Source organism: Aegilops tauschii, chromosome 5, assembly GCF_002575655.3.
Source record: "Aegilops tauschii subsp. strangulata cultivar AL8/78 chromosome 5, Aet v6.0, whole genome shotgun sequence".
NCBI lineage: Eukaryota > Viridiplantae > Streptophyta > Magnoliopsida > Poales > Poaceae > Aegilops > Aegilops tauschii.
The window spans coordinates 32,529,303-32,547,626 of record NC_053039.3 but is presented as its reverse complement, the minus strand read 5'-3'; the positions used below and the strand labels follow the sequence as shown (position 1 = coordinate 32,547,626).

The 18,324-nt window shown below is 46.2% G+C and overlaps 1 protein-coding gene and 1 long non-coding RNA gene across 3 annotated transcripts; one reads left to right on the top strand and one right to left on the bottom strand.

The window, feature by feature from the left end:
- Positions 1-649: 649 nt before the first annotated feature.
- Positions 650-5,524, bottom strand: LOC109780420 (dihydrofolate synthetase). Its single transcript, XM_020339006.4, has 10 exons — positions 4,840-5,524; positions 4,579-4,676; positions 4,321-4,471; positions 3,574-3,636; positions 2,787-2,948; positions 2,246-2,437; positions 2,040-2,139; positions 1,645-1,779; positions 1,420-1,551; positions 650-1,315 (listed from the first exon to the last, which is right to left on the bottom strand). The coding sequence occupies exons 1-10, from the start codon at positions 5,101-5,103 to the stop codon at positions 936-938; spliced, it is 1,677 nt and encodes a 558-aa protein (XP_020194595.1). The 5' UTR covers positions 5,104-5,524; the 3' UTR covers positions 650-935.
- A 644-nt stretch (positions 5,525-6,168) lies between these two features.
- Positions 6,169-9,773, top strand: LOC109780401 (uncharacterized). Of its 2 annotated transcripts, none has more exons than XR_005756046.3 (4): positions 6,169-6,995; positions 7,106-7,341; positions 7,623-9,329; positions 9,434-9,773. It is a non-coding gene; the product is annotated as an uncharacterized lncRNA (long non-coding RNA). The 2 variants fall into 2 exon arrangements; XR_006663443.2 differs by lacking the exon at positions 9,434-9,773 and having other exon boundaries at positions 7,623-8,291; positions 8,530-8,728.
- The last annotated feature ends 8,551 nt before the right edge of the window (positions 9,774-18,324 follow it).

The following is an 18,324-nucleotide window of genomic DNA, read 5'->3' as shown; positions in this document are numbered from 1 at the left end:
GTTTTTCTAGGTTCCTTTTTACCACGTTTCTAGTGTTTTATGGGTGCTTAATGTGTAGAAATATTACTAATGACTTGTTGTTTATGTATAGTTTTTGTTTGAAGCAAGTATATATTCCTCATGTATGCATGGAGTATGTCTCCGTTTCTAACCTGAGTCGTATATCCTTTACTATAAAGCTAATTATGGGGACAATTCTCGACAATTATATTTCTATTTTATTCCTGTATTAGTAGGTAGTGTTACTTTTGAACATCCATTGTCGGCTGATGAATAAATTATTACTAGTATTGCACTCTATGAATAAATTATTACTAGTATTGCACTCTGGTGGGGAAAGCACTGTACTATTTCAGTTGATGATGTTCACAACACGCAAGATCCCAAACATTCTAAACTCTATGAATAAATTATTACTAGTATTGCACTCTTTCCCCACCAGATGACCAAATAGTATTACATCACAGTGAAATTTTCTTGCATCTGCTTGAACAAAATTGTAAGATCAAGAAACAAGTTTTTTCTCCATCAATCAAGATAGTAGTATATTTCTTTAGTAGATGAATAAATTATTAGAACAGTACAAAAAGTAATTAATTGTTTAAAAAGAACAGCTTTGTAAAGTCGACCGAGGTCAACTACCAAGGTGTGAGTGTGAACAAGGCAAAGGACTAGTCGCTCTCACCAGACAACCAAGACAAGGACATGCACGGCGCATCGACGCTTTCTGGGTAGCTTTATGAAAGTTAACATCACTGCTTAATCCCATCGACTCTAGACCATGTAAGCACTGTACTGGTGTACTGTAAGCATGTAACTACAGCGTCACCCCCTTGCACAAACAACAAATTCCTGCCTGCTGATGCTGATGCCTGCCAGTGCCAGCCATGTACAGTAACTGACAACATGTGCCGCGAGTCTGCAACCATGGGGAGTTACTGCTCAAGCTGCTGCAGCACCGCCGCGACCATATGCATGGAGCCGGTGACGCAGATGAGGCCACCCCGAGCAGCGCCGCCTCCGTCTGCCCGGCGCAGCAGCCGGGAGGCCGCCTTCATCAGGTCGCAAGAGAACGGCGCGGCTCCGCACCCGATCAACATCGGCGCGGGCTTGTCTGTGCCAGCGGTGGGTGTCAGGTGGTCGATATTTACGTTTGGGGCTTCGTCGCCGGCGATGGCCCCGATGTCCGCACACTCGATGCCGTGGCCGAGAGCGGCGCCTGTCCAGATGTCTCTCAGTGATGAGGCCGGCATGGAGCGAGCAGTCCCTCCCGCGATCCCCGTCTCCGTCAGCAGCACCACGTCGGGCCTTCTGCCTGAGAGTGATCAGGGAGGTTGAGGAAAACTACTGTGACGTTCTTCGGTCTGAACTATCCAGCTATGAGACGGCCGAAGGGGTAGAGTTAATGAAGTATCTTGCCTGAGAGAATTTGTGCAGCGAATGCGAGGTGCTCTTTGTCGCTGGCCATTCCGACGATGAGGGCCACAGGCCCTTCCGGTTCGACGGTTTTTATCACGTCTGACAGTGCCTTTGCAGACGCCTCGGTATGGGCTGGAAGATGATTTGAATATCAGATGGTACCTTTGGCTAAGGCAGCAGTGAAGGGAAATAAAGCAATAAGGACAGGTGGTTATCAGGCAAAACCTCCGTCGATTAGAATGGTGGATGCTCCGTCGAGCCCAAGGACCGAGGCTTCATCTTGTGTCAGGAATTGGCTTCTCCCTGGCAGTTGCGTCTTCTCTAAACCAGCTCGGATAGATGCATTGGATACATTCCATCCTTAACTTCCCAAAGCCATGGATACAAGAGAAAATATGTCAGACTTGTGCAGATTAAGCAATGTGTATGATAAGGTGAAAAAGGAACTGAAAGAAAAGCAAATATTCAGTCCTCCAGCACTATAGTCTCATTCAGAAGCAGCACTACAGTGAAGGTTCAAAATAAGGACCTTATCAATGTTGGAGTAACTGTACTTTAATGAATCGAAGTGGATTAAGAAGGACCATCACCAAACAATATGAAATGGCATGTTTCCTTACCTAGCTCACGCAGACATAGAGCTGTGCAAGAAGCCGTGACAGCATTCTGACGCTGATGGTCTCCCAGCAGCTGGAGTTTTACATCATGCAATTCCACAGACTGCAAAATATAAATTTGCGCCTGTCATTTAGAGGACTTGAAAAGCAGAGGGGAAAGCTCTATACTCTGTTAATTTCAGATGAAAGTAGATAAGGTCGGTTTCTACCAATGGCATATCGCCTGAAATCTTCATGACAATGTCACAGCTTTGATAAGGCTTTGCATAGTCTCGTCCAATGCATCTTGTGATGCTCCTGATGGCAGTATCACAAGCAGATATGACAGGAGATTGTGTCAAGAATGCTCTATCCCGAATTATTTGCTCGATGTCTGTTGAAAATGGACCACCAATGACAACCTGGAATAATGTTTGATATTCAGGTTACAGACTCCACCATTATCAGAAGTTACACTTGTACAAGGATAATATTATACGGCCTGAAGGTTAAAATATCACCAGATCATAATTAAGGAAAAGTAAGTCTCCAATTTTACAGAAGAAACACAAGATGATGCCTAGTAAAATAGTGGTGAACTATCATGGACATGGAACAGCAAGTAAAACATGAAGTGCCAACCATTTCTTTGAGAGAAAAGAACACTACACTGGACAGCTATCTGAATTAATTCGATTATAATCTCGAACCACAAGCAAGAAAAAAAGCTGGTGAAAATGAAAAGGATTAAAGATGAGAGAACAACTTAACTGGTCGTCCTTCCTTGATAATTCCAGATTTTGCCACTGCTATGCTTTGGAGGGAACCACCCAAAGCAGCTAAATGTTCTTTCCCAACTGTTGTTATGACTGCTGCAGCTAGTTCACTATTTCGTATGACATTTGTGGCATCTCTAGCTCCCCCAAGGCCTGCCTAGGCAATCAATAACCAAACAAGTTACTATTTAGTCACTGTAAGTGATATAACTTATAACTCAAAGATCGTTTTTCAAGACTAGAGGCGGAGATACTTGAGATCGGTGCTATAAAAATGACAGAGGATTAACCACTTCATAAAGATGGATACACTCTGTCATTCATATATTTCATTTCTGAGTAACACGTTGCATTAAGTACCAAATTAGTGGACCTACTTTTTCTGTCTCCATATTCTAATATTTCTTAAAGATACAAGACTTAGTGGACTGTCCAAAGCAGAAGATCTGAGGTGGGCAAAAGACAACTGATCGACCACACAATTACAAGGCAAGTTTCACCATTCATATAACATTTTTCCAGCAGTTCAGTACATTAGGTGCATTCTTGTGACTGAATTTCCAAGTCAGTACAAAAGTCCATACATGTTAGAAAACTTCAGTTAAACAGGTGCATTCTTGTGAGTGAATTTCCAAGTGAGTACAAAAGTCCATACATGTTAGAAAACTTCTCTAATAACAAAGGTATGAGTCTACTGCACCCTTGAAACTTACAGAAACATGTAAACGCAAACTGTAGTTTTAATTGAACAACAGTAACAGTGCCAGTATTACACAACTTACTTCGACAATGGCAACATCAACATTTTCTCGTGAGAATAGGAGAAATGAAAGAGCAGTAAAAACCTGCAAAATAGCAAGTATATTTTAAGTGCATGATCATCAGAAGTCAAGTAACAACAGATAAATATTAATGCCTACAGTGATTGCCTTAAAAGAATGCCTACAGGGTTTTTATTGTAGTTAGATGTGCACAATGCCACAAGGCAGGGCATTTGATCATTATCGGTTGTGTAAGAAATTAGCTATCAACTAGAGATGAATTGTTGGCAGACGTTAATAAATGGAAGTAACTCTTATGCAGTATGACAGAATCAAGGCAGCCAAAAAGAGCAGGGCTGTCCATGTATTCTTGCTTATTACATGCATCACCAAATTTCACCTGGATCAGCAGCATATAATGTCTATGTGTTCCTGCTTGTTACAGAAAGTTCAGGTGTAGAATTAATATTTAGACTATAATGGCTTTGCCAATACGCAAAGAAAAAGTTAGATGGCATAATTTAGAACAGGAAAAATGGCATCACAGCCTGTAATGCTCAATGCAGTAAGGTGAGATGCAAACTAATTAAGGAAAATCCATGACCTATTGCCTATGCTATTTTTCTTGCCATGCTTATCGTTTATTGGTAGTGTAGGCTCTCATTCGGGGACAGACAAAAAAATATCTGAGTACACATCATCATCATCATTTTATTAAAGCAAAAACCAACTAAATCTGCAACTTAAAAATAACTTTGAAAAATATACCTCAAAGTGTGTCAGGGATCCATTTTCTGATTCGATTGATTCATCGATAGCTTCCTTGGCCAGATCAAAAAGATCCCTCAAGGATGCAGCTGAAACAGGGCCTCCATGTTGTCCAACAGAAATGCGCTCTCGGATTGTTAGAAGGTGTGGACTGCATAGACATCAGCGTCATAGAATTCCCTTGATTGTGTGGTCTAATAGTTACGTACTACCAAATGGATTAAATGATACATGGAGCTTGGCGATATGGTGGAATACCTGGAATAGCAGCCCACATTGTATCCTTGCTCCCTCATGATATTGGACAGGAACGCGGCAGTCGAACCTTTCCCCTTGGTGCCGGCGATATGGACAGACTACAAACGCAATCACTTAGATTAATCCTTCCATACTTCACACTGTATCCATGGAAACAAATCTATTCGCCAATCACCGTACTAAATGATGACTGACTACCACTGGTCACGCACTCACGCTTAACACATCCCAACCGCAATCACAGATCATTAGCCAACTCACCGGGTAGTGGGTGTGGGGGTCGCCGAGGCGGCGGAGGAGGCGGCGCATGCGGCCGAGGTCGAAGCCGTCGTCGGAGTCGGTCCCGGCGCCGCGCGGCACGCCGGAGCGCTCGTAGTTGCGGAGCATGTCCATGTACTCGAGGAACCCCCCGAGGTGCGCCTCTTCGCCTCCTCCGGCCATCGCGGATACGCCGCGGCGGCGGCTGCTGCTAGCCCGCAGTAGGCCGCCAGACCAGCGGAGAGAGACTGGGAAGCGGGCGACCATGCGGCACGGGCCCGCCGCGACGGCGGGCGGTCGAATGGACGCGGCCGTGTCGCCGGAGGGGTGGCTGCGCTCCTTGGCGCCAACCGTTGCCGCGCTAGAGGAGAAGCACCTCAGCCCCTTCGTCTCCGGTGCGGCGCCGTCGTCTCCGAGAGTCCGGTCCGGGTGCGATTGCAAGGGCAGGAACGTGGCCTCGCGGGCGCGGTGTGCGGAGGGGGCGGCGACTGACGGGGTACCGGGGAAGCAGCAGCAGGGCGGGCGTGTGGGGGAGAGGGACGGCGCCTGCGGAGGGGAGCAGCCGGCGAGCCGCCGCTGGGGCTTGGGAAGAAGGGGATCAGAGGGATGAGGGATGGGTGTACGAGGGGTATTTTGGTCCTTGTCTTTTTTAGCTCAAATCTGAATCTGAAGAAAAACTTGGTTGAATGAGTTTTGATGGGCAACCTCCATCTGTTTGTGTTTGTGACCAAACGAACGACGCGCCCGTCCCGTATGCTCACTGCATCTGCTATGGTATTTCTGCAAGACCCCTATGATCGGTGTGGCCACTTTACCTTCAATTCAACTGCATTATAGCATTTCACATTCTGAATATACTAAACCTGGCCAGGTTTCTTTTTTCTTGTTTTTTTTACTTTTTCCAATCAGTGAAAACCGGACCAATGGGGTGCTAACACGTGATATAGTGGGGGGATCCGGCTGGGTACGCGCCTGTGTGCACTCAGCAACTGCAACTGGGTTTCGTAGTTTGACTTGCCACTGAATGCATGTGTGTGCATGGTTGCACTGCATCGTTGTCCACGTCCTGCATGGGCTTGCGTTCGATTCGGGTTGCACGTGCGCACTGACATCGTTTCCCACTAGTATGCATGCATGCAACCGTGCTTTGCTTCGCCCGATAATGACGATGTTGTCAGGTCGGCTGCCGCTCGAGCCGCGCCTTCCAGGCTTCTTCCACGGTCGGCTGCCGCCTTGAATTTATGCGGTGGCTGCCTCGGAATTGTTCTTTGCTTCCTTCCCTTCCTTCCTATAAGTACTCGCCCCCTCCGCCTATTCTCATTCCATCCTCGCTCGAGTCGCCGTGCGTTCCTCACCTCTCGCAACCCTCCAGCGCCGCCCCTATCTGCCGTCTCTTCTATGCGTAGACGCGCCGGCCGGACTCCAAGCGCGGTCACCTCCACCATCTAGGTGCTCCGCTGCCCACGGCAGCCCGCTCGCTGCAGCCATGCTCCCCACGCCTCGCCTGTCCCGACAGCCCTCTCAGACTTCCTCTCTCGGGCCACAACACAACGGCGGCGGCGGCGTACAGCGGGAGTAGGCAGAGCAGGAAGACCCCTCTCCCACACGTCTCTCCCTCGACCTCCCTCAGCAGCGTCGCAACTTCTCAGCCACGGCCTCTACCCGCTGGCGGCTGGTGGCGGAAGCGAGCGGCCTGCCAGATGCCTCCTCCGCCTTTGCCGTCCTTTGATCCCCAGCACCCTGCCTACCTTGGCCGCCGCCACCTCTCTCTCTCTCTCTCTCTCTGTCTCTCTCTCATATTTCTGATCCAATTCTTACTTTTTGATGTGCTACTTCTGTTCATGTGGATGGGTCGCTGATTCAAATCCTCCTATTTGAAGTGTGGTTGTACAAAAATATGAATCCTCTTTTTTCAGTGCACAATAGGTGTTTGTGTTAATGCGTAGGAAGAGAAACCAAGCTGATTGTGTTTTGAATATTTTGATATTAAGATGTTCTGCAACATTTACTCTTATAGTCTTCCTAGAATATCACTGAAGGCTAAGAATGTTGTTCGCCGCTGCCCACCGTGATCTCTGATGCGTTTCGTTGGGGGCCCGACACGACGAAGGAGAAGCCTGTTCCCAGGCATTCCCAGATCGCGGGGTCTGATGCCCAAGGTAGTTCTGACCCTCTCGAATTCGCCACGTAATCCTCAGTTCGTTCATCCATTTGGAATGGATTCGATTCATGTTGGTCCTGGTGTTCACATGGCTTGTGTGTTATGCAGGCGCATGGGGAGATGTTGCCGGCGGTGTGGTGGACTGCGAGGACGAGGAGCTTGGGCTGCTATTTGACTACTTCCGTGTACAACAGCGATCTATGTGAGGCGCACCATCGACTTCTGCTAGGTGGTGGAAGAATCGGTGGTGGAGGCGGATTGTGTTGGAAAGTGAGCAGCGGCGCTATCAAACGGTAGCATGGGCATTTGCCGCCTCTGCTCACCGTTGAGGACGCAGCAGCAAGGTGAGCCCCCTGCTCTTTTTTATTATTATTTTTAGATCTTGTAGTATCATGGCGAGTCTTCGAAAAATTGGTACACCATTGGATGAACATTAGTGTTCATCCAGAAAAAAAGTAAAGGGAAGATCAACCTAAATTGGATGAATAGAACACATACTAATGCCATTTTTGATACGTTGTGTATGTTGCTATATACTTGGCCAACAAAATGAATAGATGTAAGATTGCTAGAAGTTCTAGCACCTTTTTTCTATTTGATTTTAACATTCTTCATGAATGTGCAGGTTAGTATACCAACTTGATGAAATGGCTTAACAGAGTGATGAGAAAAATCGAATGAGCTCGGGAGCAGAACATGACTTCCGCTAAGATACTTCCTATTAATCTTCTCTGGGTGGAAGATCTACTTCAGTGATGAAGTACCCATTGTTCCTGAACATAATATTATGAACTGTATGGACTTGCGTACATATGTTTCTATTTAACTTTAGCGCTGGACATGTACGTTGTCTGTCTTCTCTATAATTCGAAAGTGAAATATTTACAACTTTATTTAATGATGTCAAAAGGTATGACGATGTATTTCTGTCCTTTCTCAAAATTGAGGCACTGAAGTGGATTGAGCAGAGGGACACTGTGACTTTATGAGTGTCTTGATCATTTTGCATATCAAGAAAGTTGAAAAAGAGAAATTCTATGTTCTCTTTGCGCTTAGTTTACTACGTTTAATCTGCTGATATAGGTATTGGCCTGCCAGATCTCTTGCATTGCAATCTATATGAAAGAAAGTTGAGAGTGTTTCTTGAAGGACAATGGCACCAGTGCACAGAACAATTGGCCCGGCCTTCCAAAGAACCATGATGTAAAAGAAACAATCTTGAGAGGCACTGCCCATGGTTCAGTTTTCATTGAAAATGAAACCAAGTCCATGATGTATAATCAGGCAGCATAAGGTAATTATTCATTGGTAGGCAGTACTTACATTCCCTTATTTGTTATGATTTCTAAGGATTTTAAAATTCTTGGCACAATTTTTCTATGGTTTTTAGTTGTTTTGTGTTGTTCAGACCTTAGATTAGAAGTGCTGCTTCTTCGGAAGCACTAACTTGCTTTTCACATTTACCATGACAAATAATTTTGCTGATTAGGATATGAGAATAGAAGATATAACTTGGTAGGCTCTAAGTGCAGAACCTATTAAGCATTGAAGGATGGTAAATCTGTGAGTGTGTCGGGGCTGCTGGAATTGAAGGAGGACAGTAGAAGCAATCAAAAGGAGAATTGTTGGATATAGTTTTATTTTGGATATGATTCGTTTTATCCAAGACATGGCTGTTGGAGGCTACTAGCCAACCATCCAACTTTAACAAAGATACATGTATCTGTTGTAGGCGAGCACTTCTCATTGACTTGCCTTTGGAACAACACTACTCTACATATAAACCTTGTAAGCGCCTGGCTTAGACCAGTTGTGTAGGTAGGTATACAGTAAAATTGTTAAGACACTATACTCCCTGTGATATAATTACTTGAATGGGAACCATGTTTAGTTATCTAATTTAATGGAAGTCGGTACGTACCACTATGATGCTAAGTTGTTCCATGCTTGTGGCATGTGCCATTCTTTAGAAAAATATGATCGTATTCTCCATGGTGACTGCAACTTGACGCCGTCAAAGTTGCCTCTCTTCCTTCCCTCTGTCTTTGGTACGGGTCCACTTCTCTTTTCTTCCCTGCTTGGTCATCTCTTTTTTACTGGCTTTATCTCCCTCAGGAGCTAGATTAACGAACAATGCTGGAAGCCCTGCTTTGAAAGAGACGGGTAATTTATCATGCTCTTTGTGATTTGAACTAGATTTTTAAGGCTTCAAATTCTCATGTTCTTGATTTGTCTTTCTTTTTGTTCATTTCAACGGTGTGATTATTTATCTCAGCGTGCAGAGTATCTTAGTTGCAATTCTATATCGAAGGCCAGTGATTATATTGATGAGGTTGAGTTGTTTTACCCTCCTGAGCAATTGAATTCAATAAAAATCAACAATTTCCCACAGCACAAAATTCCGCTTAATGTTGGCGTTCCTGTTATGCTCCTTAGGAATGTCAACCAATCATTTGGTTTGTGCAATGGAACGCGGTTGATCATTACACGTCTTGGTGAAAGAGTGCTAGAGGGAGAAATTGTTGCCGGCTCTAACGAAGGGCAGCGTGTTTGCATCCCACGGATTGTTCTTAATTCTTCCGGGTGCAAGTTGCTTTAGGTGTCAGAATTCCTGGAGTTACAGGAGAGACTAGAAATGCAGTGTGCAAAGAAACCATAGATCGTTTGTAGAAACATAAAGTTGCAGTATCAGAATGGACTCTCTGTGCAAAATGTATCCAGTGTTCCATGCAATACTTTTGCTATTCATGCCACTTAATATTTATATAAGTACAATGAATTAACAAACATACTACATAAATATAATTAGAAATCAACTTATTAACCAATTAACAGGTAAAATACTTGAACTAGCTTATATTAAATAAATAAACATCCATGAACGCCACTTCTACAATCTGCACCCTTTACCAAGACTAACAAGCATTGTAATCAAGCGGCGCATGTGCTAACTAACTATTTTTTTTGTAGTAAGTCGAATCTCAGTTGGTTAAACGAGCCACCTGATGTCATTGTCAGTAAACTCGTGGACGATGTAAGTGTTCTATAATTCAGTAAAGCTTGCCATGATGACCTTCCTTCTAAAGACTAACAAATAATAAAAATGTATACAACAAAATACAATGTCATACGCTGCCACGTACAAGGCGCGGCGTGCCGCCGCGCGGGTATAAGCTAGTTACTACTACAGAGTTCATTGGCCACTTGAAATTCATTCGACTTCATTACTTGTGTAATTGTGTTATGTATATAATTGCAAAAATTGAGTGTTTTCACTTGCATCGATAATAATTGACTTTTTTTTTCTTTAGAAACACGTGCAATTTTGTTCATACTCATAACAATTAATAACAGTTTCACTGATTTGGATTTAAAGTCTAAGAAAATACAAAGTAAAAGCATCTACATGCGCAGTCACCAAATCCGACCCCTCAAACACCCGCGGGCATTGGCCGGCCACTCCGCAATTTGTGCCATCCACATCCATGTATCTCATATCCAATACCCTATACCGTACTAAACATGCAACGTGAATAAAAAAATACATAGATCATCGCACGGACTATGAAACGGACATAAAATATGCACATTCCGATCACCAACAGATTTCCCAAAGCTAGTCAAAGTTCACATAATCCATGTACATGACAAAAAAGTTTTATCTAGAGTACCAAATAACTAGAAATAACGACGAAGGCGCGGATATTCACCACTTCCTCGTCGGCCTTTGCCCTTTTGGTCGTCGGCGCAACTGTAGGCGTCCGCGACGGGTGGTGGATCGTCGTAGTCGTCGAAGTCGGAGACGTGGTCATCACCATCGTCGGACGAGGAGTCGGAGAGGAGGACAAGCCCCTTCATCCGTCAGACGGCCCTATCCCGCCACCGCCTCCGCCACCTACTTAACGGAATTAGCATCCGTCTCCAAGGACGTAGGATCACCTACTACATTGCGATTGGTGGGAGGTTGCTTTATGCCCTCAAGGAGTTCTTTTAACATGGACTACCTCGACCATCATGGATGTCTTAATCGCGACCAAGGCATCGTTTAAGGCATCTCGGATCACTACGGTTGGGTCCATGGCCGCTAGAATCTTTGCATCCCTCTCCTCTTCGCCAACCATACTCTTTAGGCGTTTAAGCCCTTAAAAAGAGATGAGACTCTGATACCAATTAAAAGGATCGATATGGTTGACTAGAGGGGGTTGAATAGGAACTACCAAATTTTAGCTCTTTTTACAAATTTGGCTTGACAATAATATAGGTTGTCTAGATATGCAACTATGTGGACAACCTATACGACAAGCACAACAACAAGCTCACAAGCAATATAAGCTTGCACAGAGTAAAGGTAAGAAATAACCACAAGTGGAGTCGATGAAGAAGATGATGTGTTACCAAAGTTCCTTCTCTCTAGGGGGAAGTGCGTCTCTGTTGGAGCGGTGTGGAGGCACAATGCTCCCCAAGAGCTTTGTGATGAACTATAATATGCAAGGGATGGTGAAAGGATCGATATAGTTGACTAGAGGGGGGGTGAATAGGCAACTAACAATTTTTAGCTTTTCTTTACCAAATTAAAGTTTGCATCAAAATAGGTTGTCTAGATATGCAACTAAGTGAGCAACCTATATGATGCAACGACAACAAGCACGCAAGCAAGTAAGAAATATAACTCGAGAAAACTTGCGAAAGTAAAGGAACGAGATAACCAAGAGTGGAGCCGGTGAAGACGAGGATGTGTTACCGAAGTTCCTTCCTTTTGAGGGGAAGTACGTCTCCGTTGGAGCGGTGTGGAGGCACAATGCTCCCCAAGAAGCCACTAGGGCCACCGTATTCTCCTCACGCCCTCACACAATGCGAGATGCCGTGATTCCACTATTGGTGCCCTTGAAGGCGGCGACCGGACCTTTACAAACAAGGTTGGGGCAATCTCCACAACTTAATTGGAGGCTCCCAACGACACCACAAAGCTTCACCACAATGGACTATGGCTCCGCGGTGACCTCAACCGTCTAGGGTGCTCAAACACCCAAGAGTAACAAGATCCGCTAGGGATAAGTGGGGGGAATCAAATTTCTCTTGGTGGAAGTGTAGATTGTTGGAGAACGTAGCAGAAATTTAAAATTTTCTACGCATCACCAAGATCAATCTATGGAGTAATCTAGCAACGAGGGGAAGGGGAGTGCATCTACATACCATTGTAGATCGCGATGCGGAAGCGTTGCAAGAACGCGGATGAAGTAGTCGTACTCGTAGCGATTCAGATCGCAGTTGATTCCGATCTAAGCACCGAAGAACGGTGCCTCCGCGTTCAACACACGTGCAGCCCGGTGACGTCTCCCACGCCTTGATCCAGCAAGGAGAGAGGGAGAGGTTGGGGAAGAGTCCGTCCAGCAGCAGCACGGCGGCGTGGTGGTGATGGAGGAGCGTGGCAATCCTGCAGGGCTTCGCCAAGCACCACGGGAGAGGAGGAGGGAGAGGGGTAGGGCTGCGCCAAGAGAGAGGTGTTCTCGTGTCTTTGGCAGCCCCAAATACCTCAAGTATATATAGGGGAAGGGGAGGGGCTGTGCCCCCATCTAGGGTTCCCTACCCAGGGGTGGCGGCAGCCCCCAAACCCATCTAGGGTGCGGCCAAGAGGAGGAGTGTGACGCCCGGATAATCAAGCTACAGTAATCCCACGTTAATGATGCCACGTCACCTCGATTACTATTGCTAATCTCGCGTTACTTCAAAACCGGTTCGAATTCAAATTCAAAATCAAGCGAGCAATAAAATATTTTCAAATATTAAAACTAAAATGTTGGGGTGTTGCCGAATAATTCATAAGTAATAATGGTGGAGAAACCAACATTTCTTATAATATTTAAATTCACTAAAATAACCAAAGCTTAGGGCAAAACAATTAATTTAATGCCTTTTATAAAGTTATAATAATATAACTTAATTAGTAGTGTGCCAAAATAATTATGGCAGTGGCCTAATTAGTAATACTAATTTAGGTGCTAACTTTGTATTTTATAAAACTAAAATAATAGAAACTATAAATGAAGACAGTAAAGAAAAAAAAGAAAAAAACAAATCAAGAGAAAACAGAGAAAAGAGAAGAAAGAAGAGAAACCCCCCACTGGGCCAGCTGGCCCAGCTGTTAGCCAGGCCGGCCCAACTGGCCCAACCGGCCACCCCCACATCCCTTATCCACCCACTCGGTGAAACCCTAACCCCCACCGACGCCGCACTCGCTCCCTCCCACTCCCCTCGCCCCGATCCCCTCTCCATCTCCGCTCGTTCTGGATCAAGGGCATGAACTCGCCGCGCCCGACGTGCACGTCGCCGCCCTCGTCGGCTCCGTCGTCGCCCTCGCCGGCTCCGTCGCCCGCCACCTCGCGCTGCCATCTCCATCTTCCTCGACGGATCTGCTCGCGTCCGAGGACACCGCCCCCCATCGCCGATCCCGCCGTCCGTCGCCCCCGGACCGCCACCGCGCTCCCCCGTCGTCCTCTGGACGCCGTCGCCCCGACACCGCGCCGTCGTCCATCGCCCCCGACACGCCACCTCGCCGCATCCGACCTCGTCGCCGTCCTCCTCCCCACGGGTCGCCCCCGAGCCCGCTGCCATGCCCCTCCCACTCCCCTGTGAGCGCCTCCCTCTCCTCCTCTCTCCCCCACCACGCCGTGCCCGCGCCCGTCGGCGCTCTCGCGCGCCCCTGTGGTCGAGCCCCTCGCTCGCGCTCGTCCCAACCCGTCGCTGGCCGCGCCCAGTGCCCCGCCGTGCTCACCGCCCCGCCTCACCCACACTCGGCGTCGCGGCCCACGTCCCTCACTCGCTCACCGTCGCCCGGGTTCTGCACCCGCTCCATGCCCGGCGCCCCTCCCCGTGCGCGCCCACCGTGGCCGCCTCCCCCGTTCTGCTGCCCCTCGCCTTCGGCGCCCCACCGCTCGCCCGGGCCGCGCACGCCCCCTGCAGCCGCCCAACCGCCGGTGCGGCCGGCCACGCGCGCCCCTGGGGCCTCGTTCCACCGCCCCCACCTGCGGGCAAGCGCCCGTTCAGGTGCGTCTGCGGCCGCCCCGTTTCGCCAGCGCCCAAACCCGCTATGGCCCTTAGGGCCTATGACATGTGGGGCCTAGCCCCCAGAACGATTTATGTAAAACAAGGGAATTAAATAAATAAATAAATAATAAAAATAATTAATAAAAGTAAATAAATAAATAATAAATAAAAATAAATAAATAAATAATAAAAATAAATAATAATAATAAATTAATTAGTAAAAATGTAATTAATAAAATTATTAATTAGTTAATTAATTAATTAGTAAATTAATTAAGTTAATTAATCCTATTTAAATTAATCTAATTAATTAGTTAATTTAATTAAACAGTAATTAATTAGCTAAACCCTAATTAAGCTAAGAAGTGTATGCGGGACCCACTCGTAGTTGACCCAGTCAAATGCACAGTTGACTGCTGACGTCAGAATGATGTCATGCTGACGGCATATTTTACTGTTCTGGATAAGGTTGAATAAATTAATTAAATAAATCCTAAAAGTGATTTAAATCTTTAAAATTTAATATAAAATAATCCGTAGCTCGAATGGGAAAACTTTGTATATGAAAGTTGCTCAGAACGACGAGACGAATCCGAATACGTAGTCCGTTTGTCAGCCACACGTCCCTAGCATAGTGAACCTGCAACATTTCACCTCCGGTTCATCTGTCCGAAAACGTGAAACACCGGGGATATTTTCCCGGATGTTTCCCCCTTCGCCGGTATCGCTTACTACCGCGTTAGGGCATACCTAACACCGCGTTTTGCCTCCTTATGTTTTGTGATACTTTGTTTTCTCCGTATTTACTGTTTCTTCCCCCTCTCCTGCTCCGGTAGACTACGAGACCGACGCTGCTGCTACCCAGTTCGACTACGGAGTTGACGACCCCTCCTTCTTGCCAGAGCAACCAGGAAAGCCCCCCCCCCCCTTGATCACCAGATATCGCCTATTCTTCTCTATACTGCTTGCATTAGAGTAGTGTAGCATGTTACTGCTTTCGTTAATCCTATCCTGATGCATAGCCTGTCATTGTTGCTACAGTTGTTACCCTTACCTGCTATCCTACTGCTTAGTATAGGATGCTAGTGTTCCATCAGTGGCCCTACACTCTTGTCCGTCCGCCATGCTATACTACTGGGCCGTGATCACTTCGGGAGGTGATCATGGGTATATTCTATATACATTATATACATGACACATGTGGTGACTAAAGTCGGGTCGGCTCGTTGAGTACCCGCAAGTGATTCTGATGAGGGGGCTGAAAGGACAGGTGGCTCCACCCCGGTAGAGGTGGGCCTGGGTTCCTGACGGCCCCCGACTGTTACTTTGTGGCGGGGCGACATGGCAGGTTGAGACCACCTAGGAGAGAGGTGGGCTTGGCCCTGGTCGGCGTTCGCGGATAAATAACACGCTTAACGAGTTCTTGGTATTTGATCTGAGTCTGGCCATTTGGTCTATACGCACTAACCATCTACGCGGGAGTAGTTATGGGTATCCCGGCGTCGTGGTATCAGCCGAAGCCTTCGTGACGTCAGCGACTGAGTGGCGCGCGCCGGATTGGACTGGAACGCCACTAGGCTAGGTCTGCTTCCGGCCGCGTACGCAACGTGCAGGTGTGCATAGGGCGATGGGCCCAGACCCCTGCGCGCATAGGGTTAGACCGGCGTGCTGACCTCTCTGTTGTGCCTACGTGGGGCTGCGACGCGTTGATCTTACGAGGCCGGGCATGACCCAGAAAAGTGTGTCCGGCCAAATGGGATCGAGCGTGTTGGGTTATGTGGTGCACCCCTGCAGGGAAGTTTATCTATTCGAATAGCCGTGTCCCTCGGTAAAAGGACGACCCGGAGTTGTACCTTGACCTTATGACAACTAGAACCGGATACTGAATAAAATACACCCATCCAAGTGCCAGATACAACCCGGTGATCGCTCTCTAACAGGGCGACGAGGAGGGGATCGCCGGGTAGGATTATGCTATACGATGCTACTTGGAGGACTTCAATCTACTCTCTTCTACTTGCTGCAAGATGGAGATGGCCAGAAGCGTAGTCTTCGACAGGACTAGCTATCCCCCTTTTATTCTGGCTTTCTGCAGTTCAGTCCACTGATATGCCCCTTTACACATATACCCATGCATATGTAGTGTAGCTCCTTGCTTGCGAGTACTTTGGATGAGTACTCACGGTTGCTTTTCTCCCTCTTTTCCCCTTTCTATACCTGATTGTCGCAACCAGATGCTGGAGTTCAGGAGCTAGAGATCCCGAGGATGATTCTACATGGAGTTCGGCTTCGAGGAGTAGTTAGGAGGTCCCAGGCAGGAGGCCTTGCCTTTTCGATCGTTGCTACTTTTGTGCTAGCCTTCTTAAGGAAAACTTGTTTAACTTATGTCTGTACTCAGATATTGTTGCTTCCGCTGACTCGTCTATAATCGAGCACTTGTATTCGAGCCCTCGAGGCCCCTGGCTTGTATTATGATGCTTGTATGACTTATTTATGTTTTAGAGTTGTGTTGTGATATCTTCCCGTGAGTCCCTGATCTTGATCGTACACATTTGCGTGCATGATTAGTGTACGGTCAAATCGGGGGCGTCACAAGTTGGTATCAGAGCCAACTGCCTGTAGGAATTCCCCTTTCCAACTCCTTGGCTGAAGTTGAGTCTAGTCATTGCAAAACTTTTACTAACATGGATGTGTGTCTTATGGGCCCACGTCGCCATTGGGTGGTACTAGGATCTTTTACTCCTTGTCTATACTCTGGGACTCTGATCTCTCTTCTATTCGGGTTAAGTGAATTTTACTAAATCTAACATTAGGATCTCGTTACCACTTTCACCCGGAGACCCCCTTATTACTGATGATCGTCTGCTGCACGTGAAGACCCTGAAGATACTCTCCGCTGATAACCCGAGAACTTGTGTTCATCGCTTTTGCAATTCCCTTCTAACGATAAACTCCTATGGATAGCCACGTATACTCGCCATTCATACAATGTTTCCCAGTTGATCTTGTTATTACAAGATACCCCGAAATTCTCTTTGCTGCTCCGAGAATCCTTTGAGCTTACTGCCTTGCTGTTCTTTGCCACATGAATACCATTAAGGATAATTTCTAGCACTCACCAGATATTTGCTCATCCCCAGTTGATTCATGTATTTCACAAAAGTCTTCAAAATACTATTTGAACTTCTGAAATCCCGAGTAGTCTATTGCTCTTGAAATTCTTACTTGCTTGCATTATGGTTAATCCCATAAGTCTAAATCTTATTGGCATCTCTTGTCATTATCATTTTGAGTCCGTTGATTCAATTTGTTGCGAATGCTCGCAATCCTCAATCAGATCCTAGAATTCATCCTTCCGGCTCAGACGTCATTTTAAACGTGAGCTGGATCTCGACCAATCAAATTTGCCATCGATTGTACCCGTAAGTTTACTCGACTTATCCATCCCTAATCAGAGCATTGCTTCTGATCCCTTGTCTTGGAATTCATAATTCCTTTGCATTTGATCTTTTGAGTTAGTCAGTTGTTTCTATAATCTGATCTCCTTGCATTCTTTCTTCCTCTGGTTGAGTACTGATGCTCACATCAGATCCCTTGTGGACCACCAGACCCTTTTGTCGGATTTTATCCGACAATGTCCTCCATATTAAATAAGCTTGTGAGCTTTTCCTCGGATACATGATGCCTTTGGTAAATTGTATCCTCTGCTTTGTGAACCATGCTCTACTTTCGAGCTTGTATTATTTACTCCGAAGTTTGTGGTATATGTTCCTAAGATGCCCTGATGGGTTGAACCTACACCTTCCCTAATCCGTGTGAACCCGAAAGATTTCACGGGTCATACTTATCTGGTATTGCACCAAGTAAAACTTTCGACGACTAATGTCATTATCAAAATACGAGAGGCGAATGGAAGGTTATGCATTGAAGAAGTGGGAGTCGACCTTGAACTTTGTGTTCATACCCATGGACACGATGTAGATCTTATCATTAAAAGCTTCTCTTAAATTAATTATTCCCTTGGTATAAGTTCATCTTATATCTGGGATCTGGCCTTTTTCAATCGTGGTTCCGACCATGTTCTCCTTTAAATACCATTTCTCGTACAAGTTGAGCACTTGTCTTCTGCAGAGCAATACCCCAGTCCAACCTCTACTTTGATCTACCGTCGAGCATTACACTCTGGTATCTCGAGAATACCACGGAACTACATAACTTCTTATGAGTTCTTCGTCAACTATTATTCTCGCCAATTCCAATTTCCCTCGGGTTCTAAGTTATTA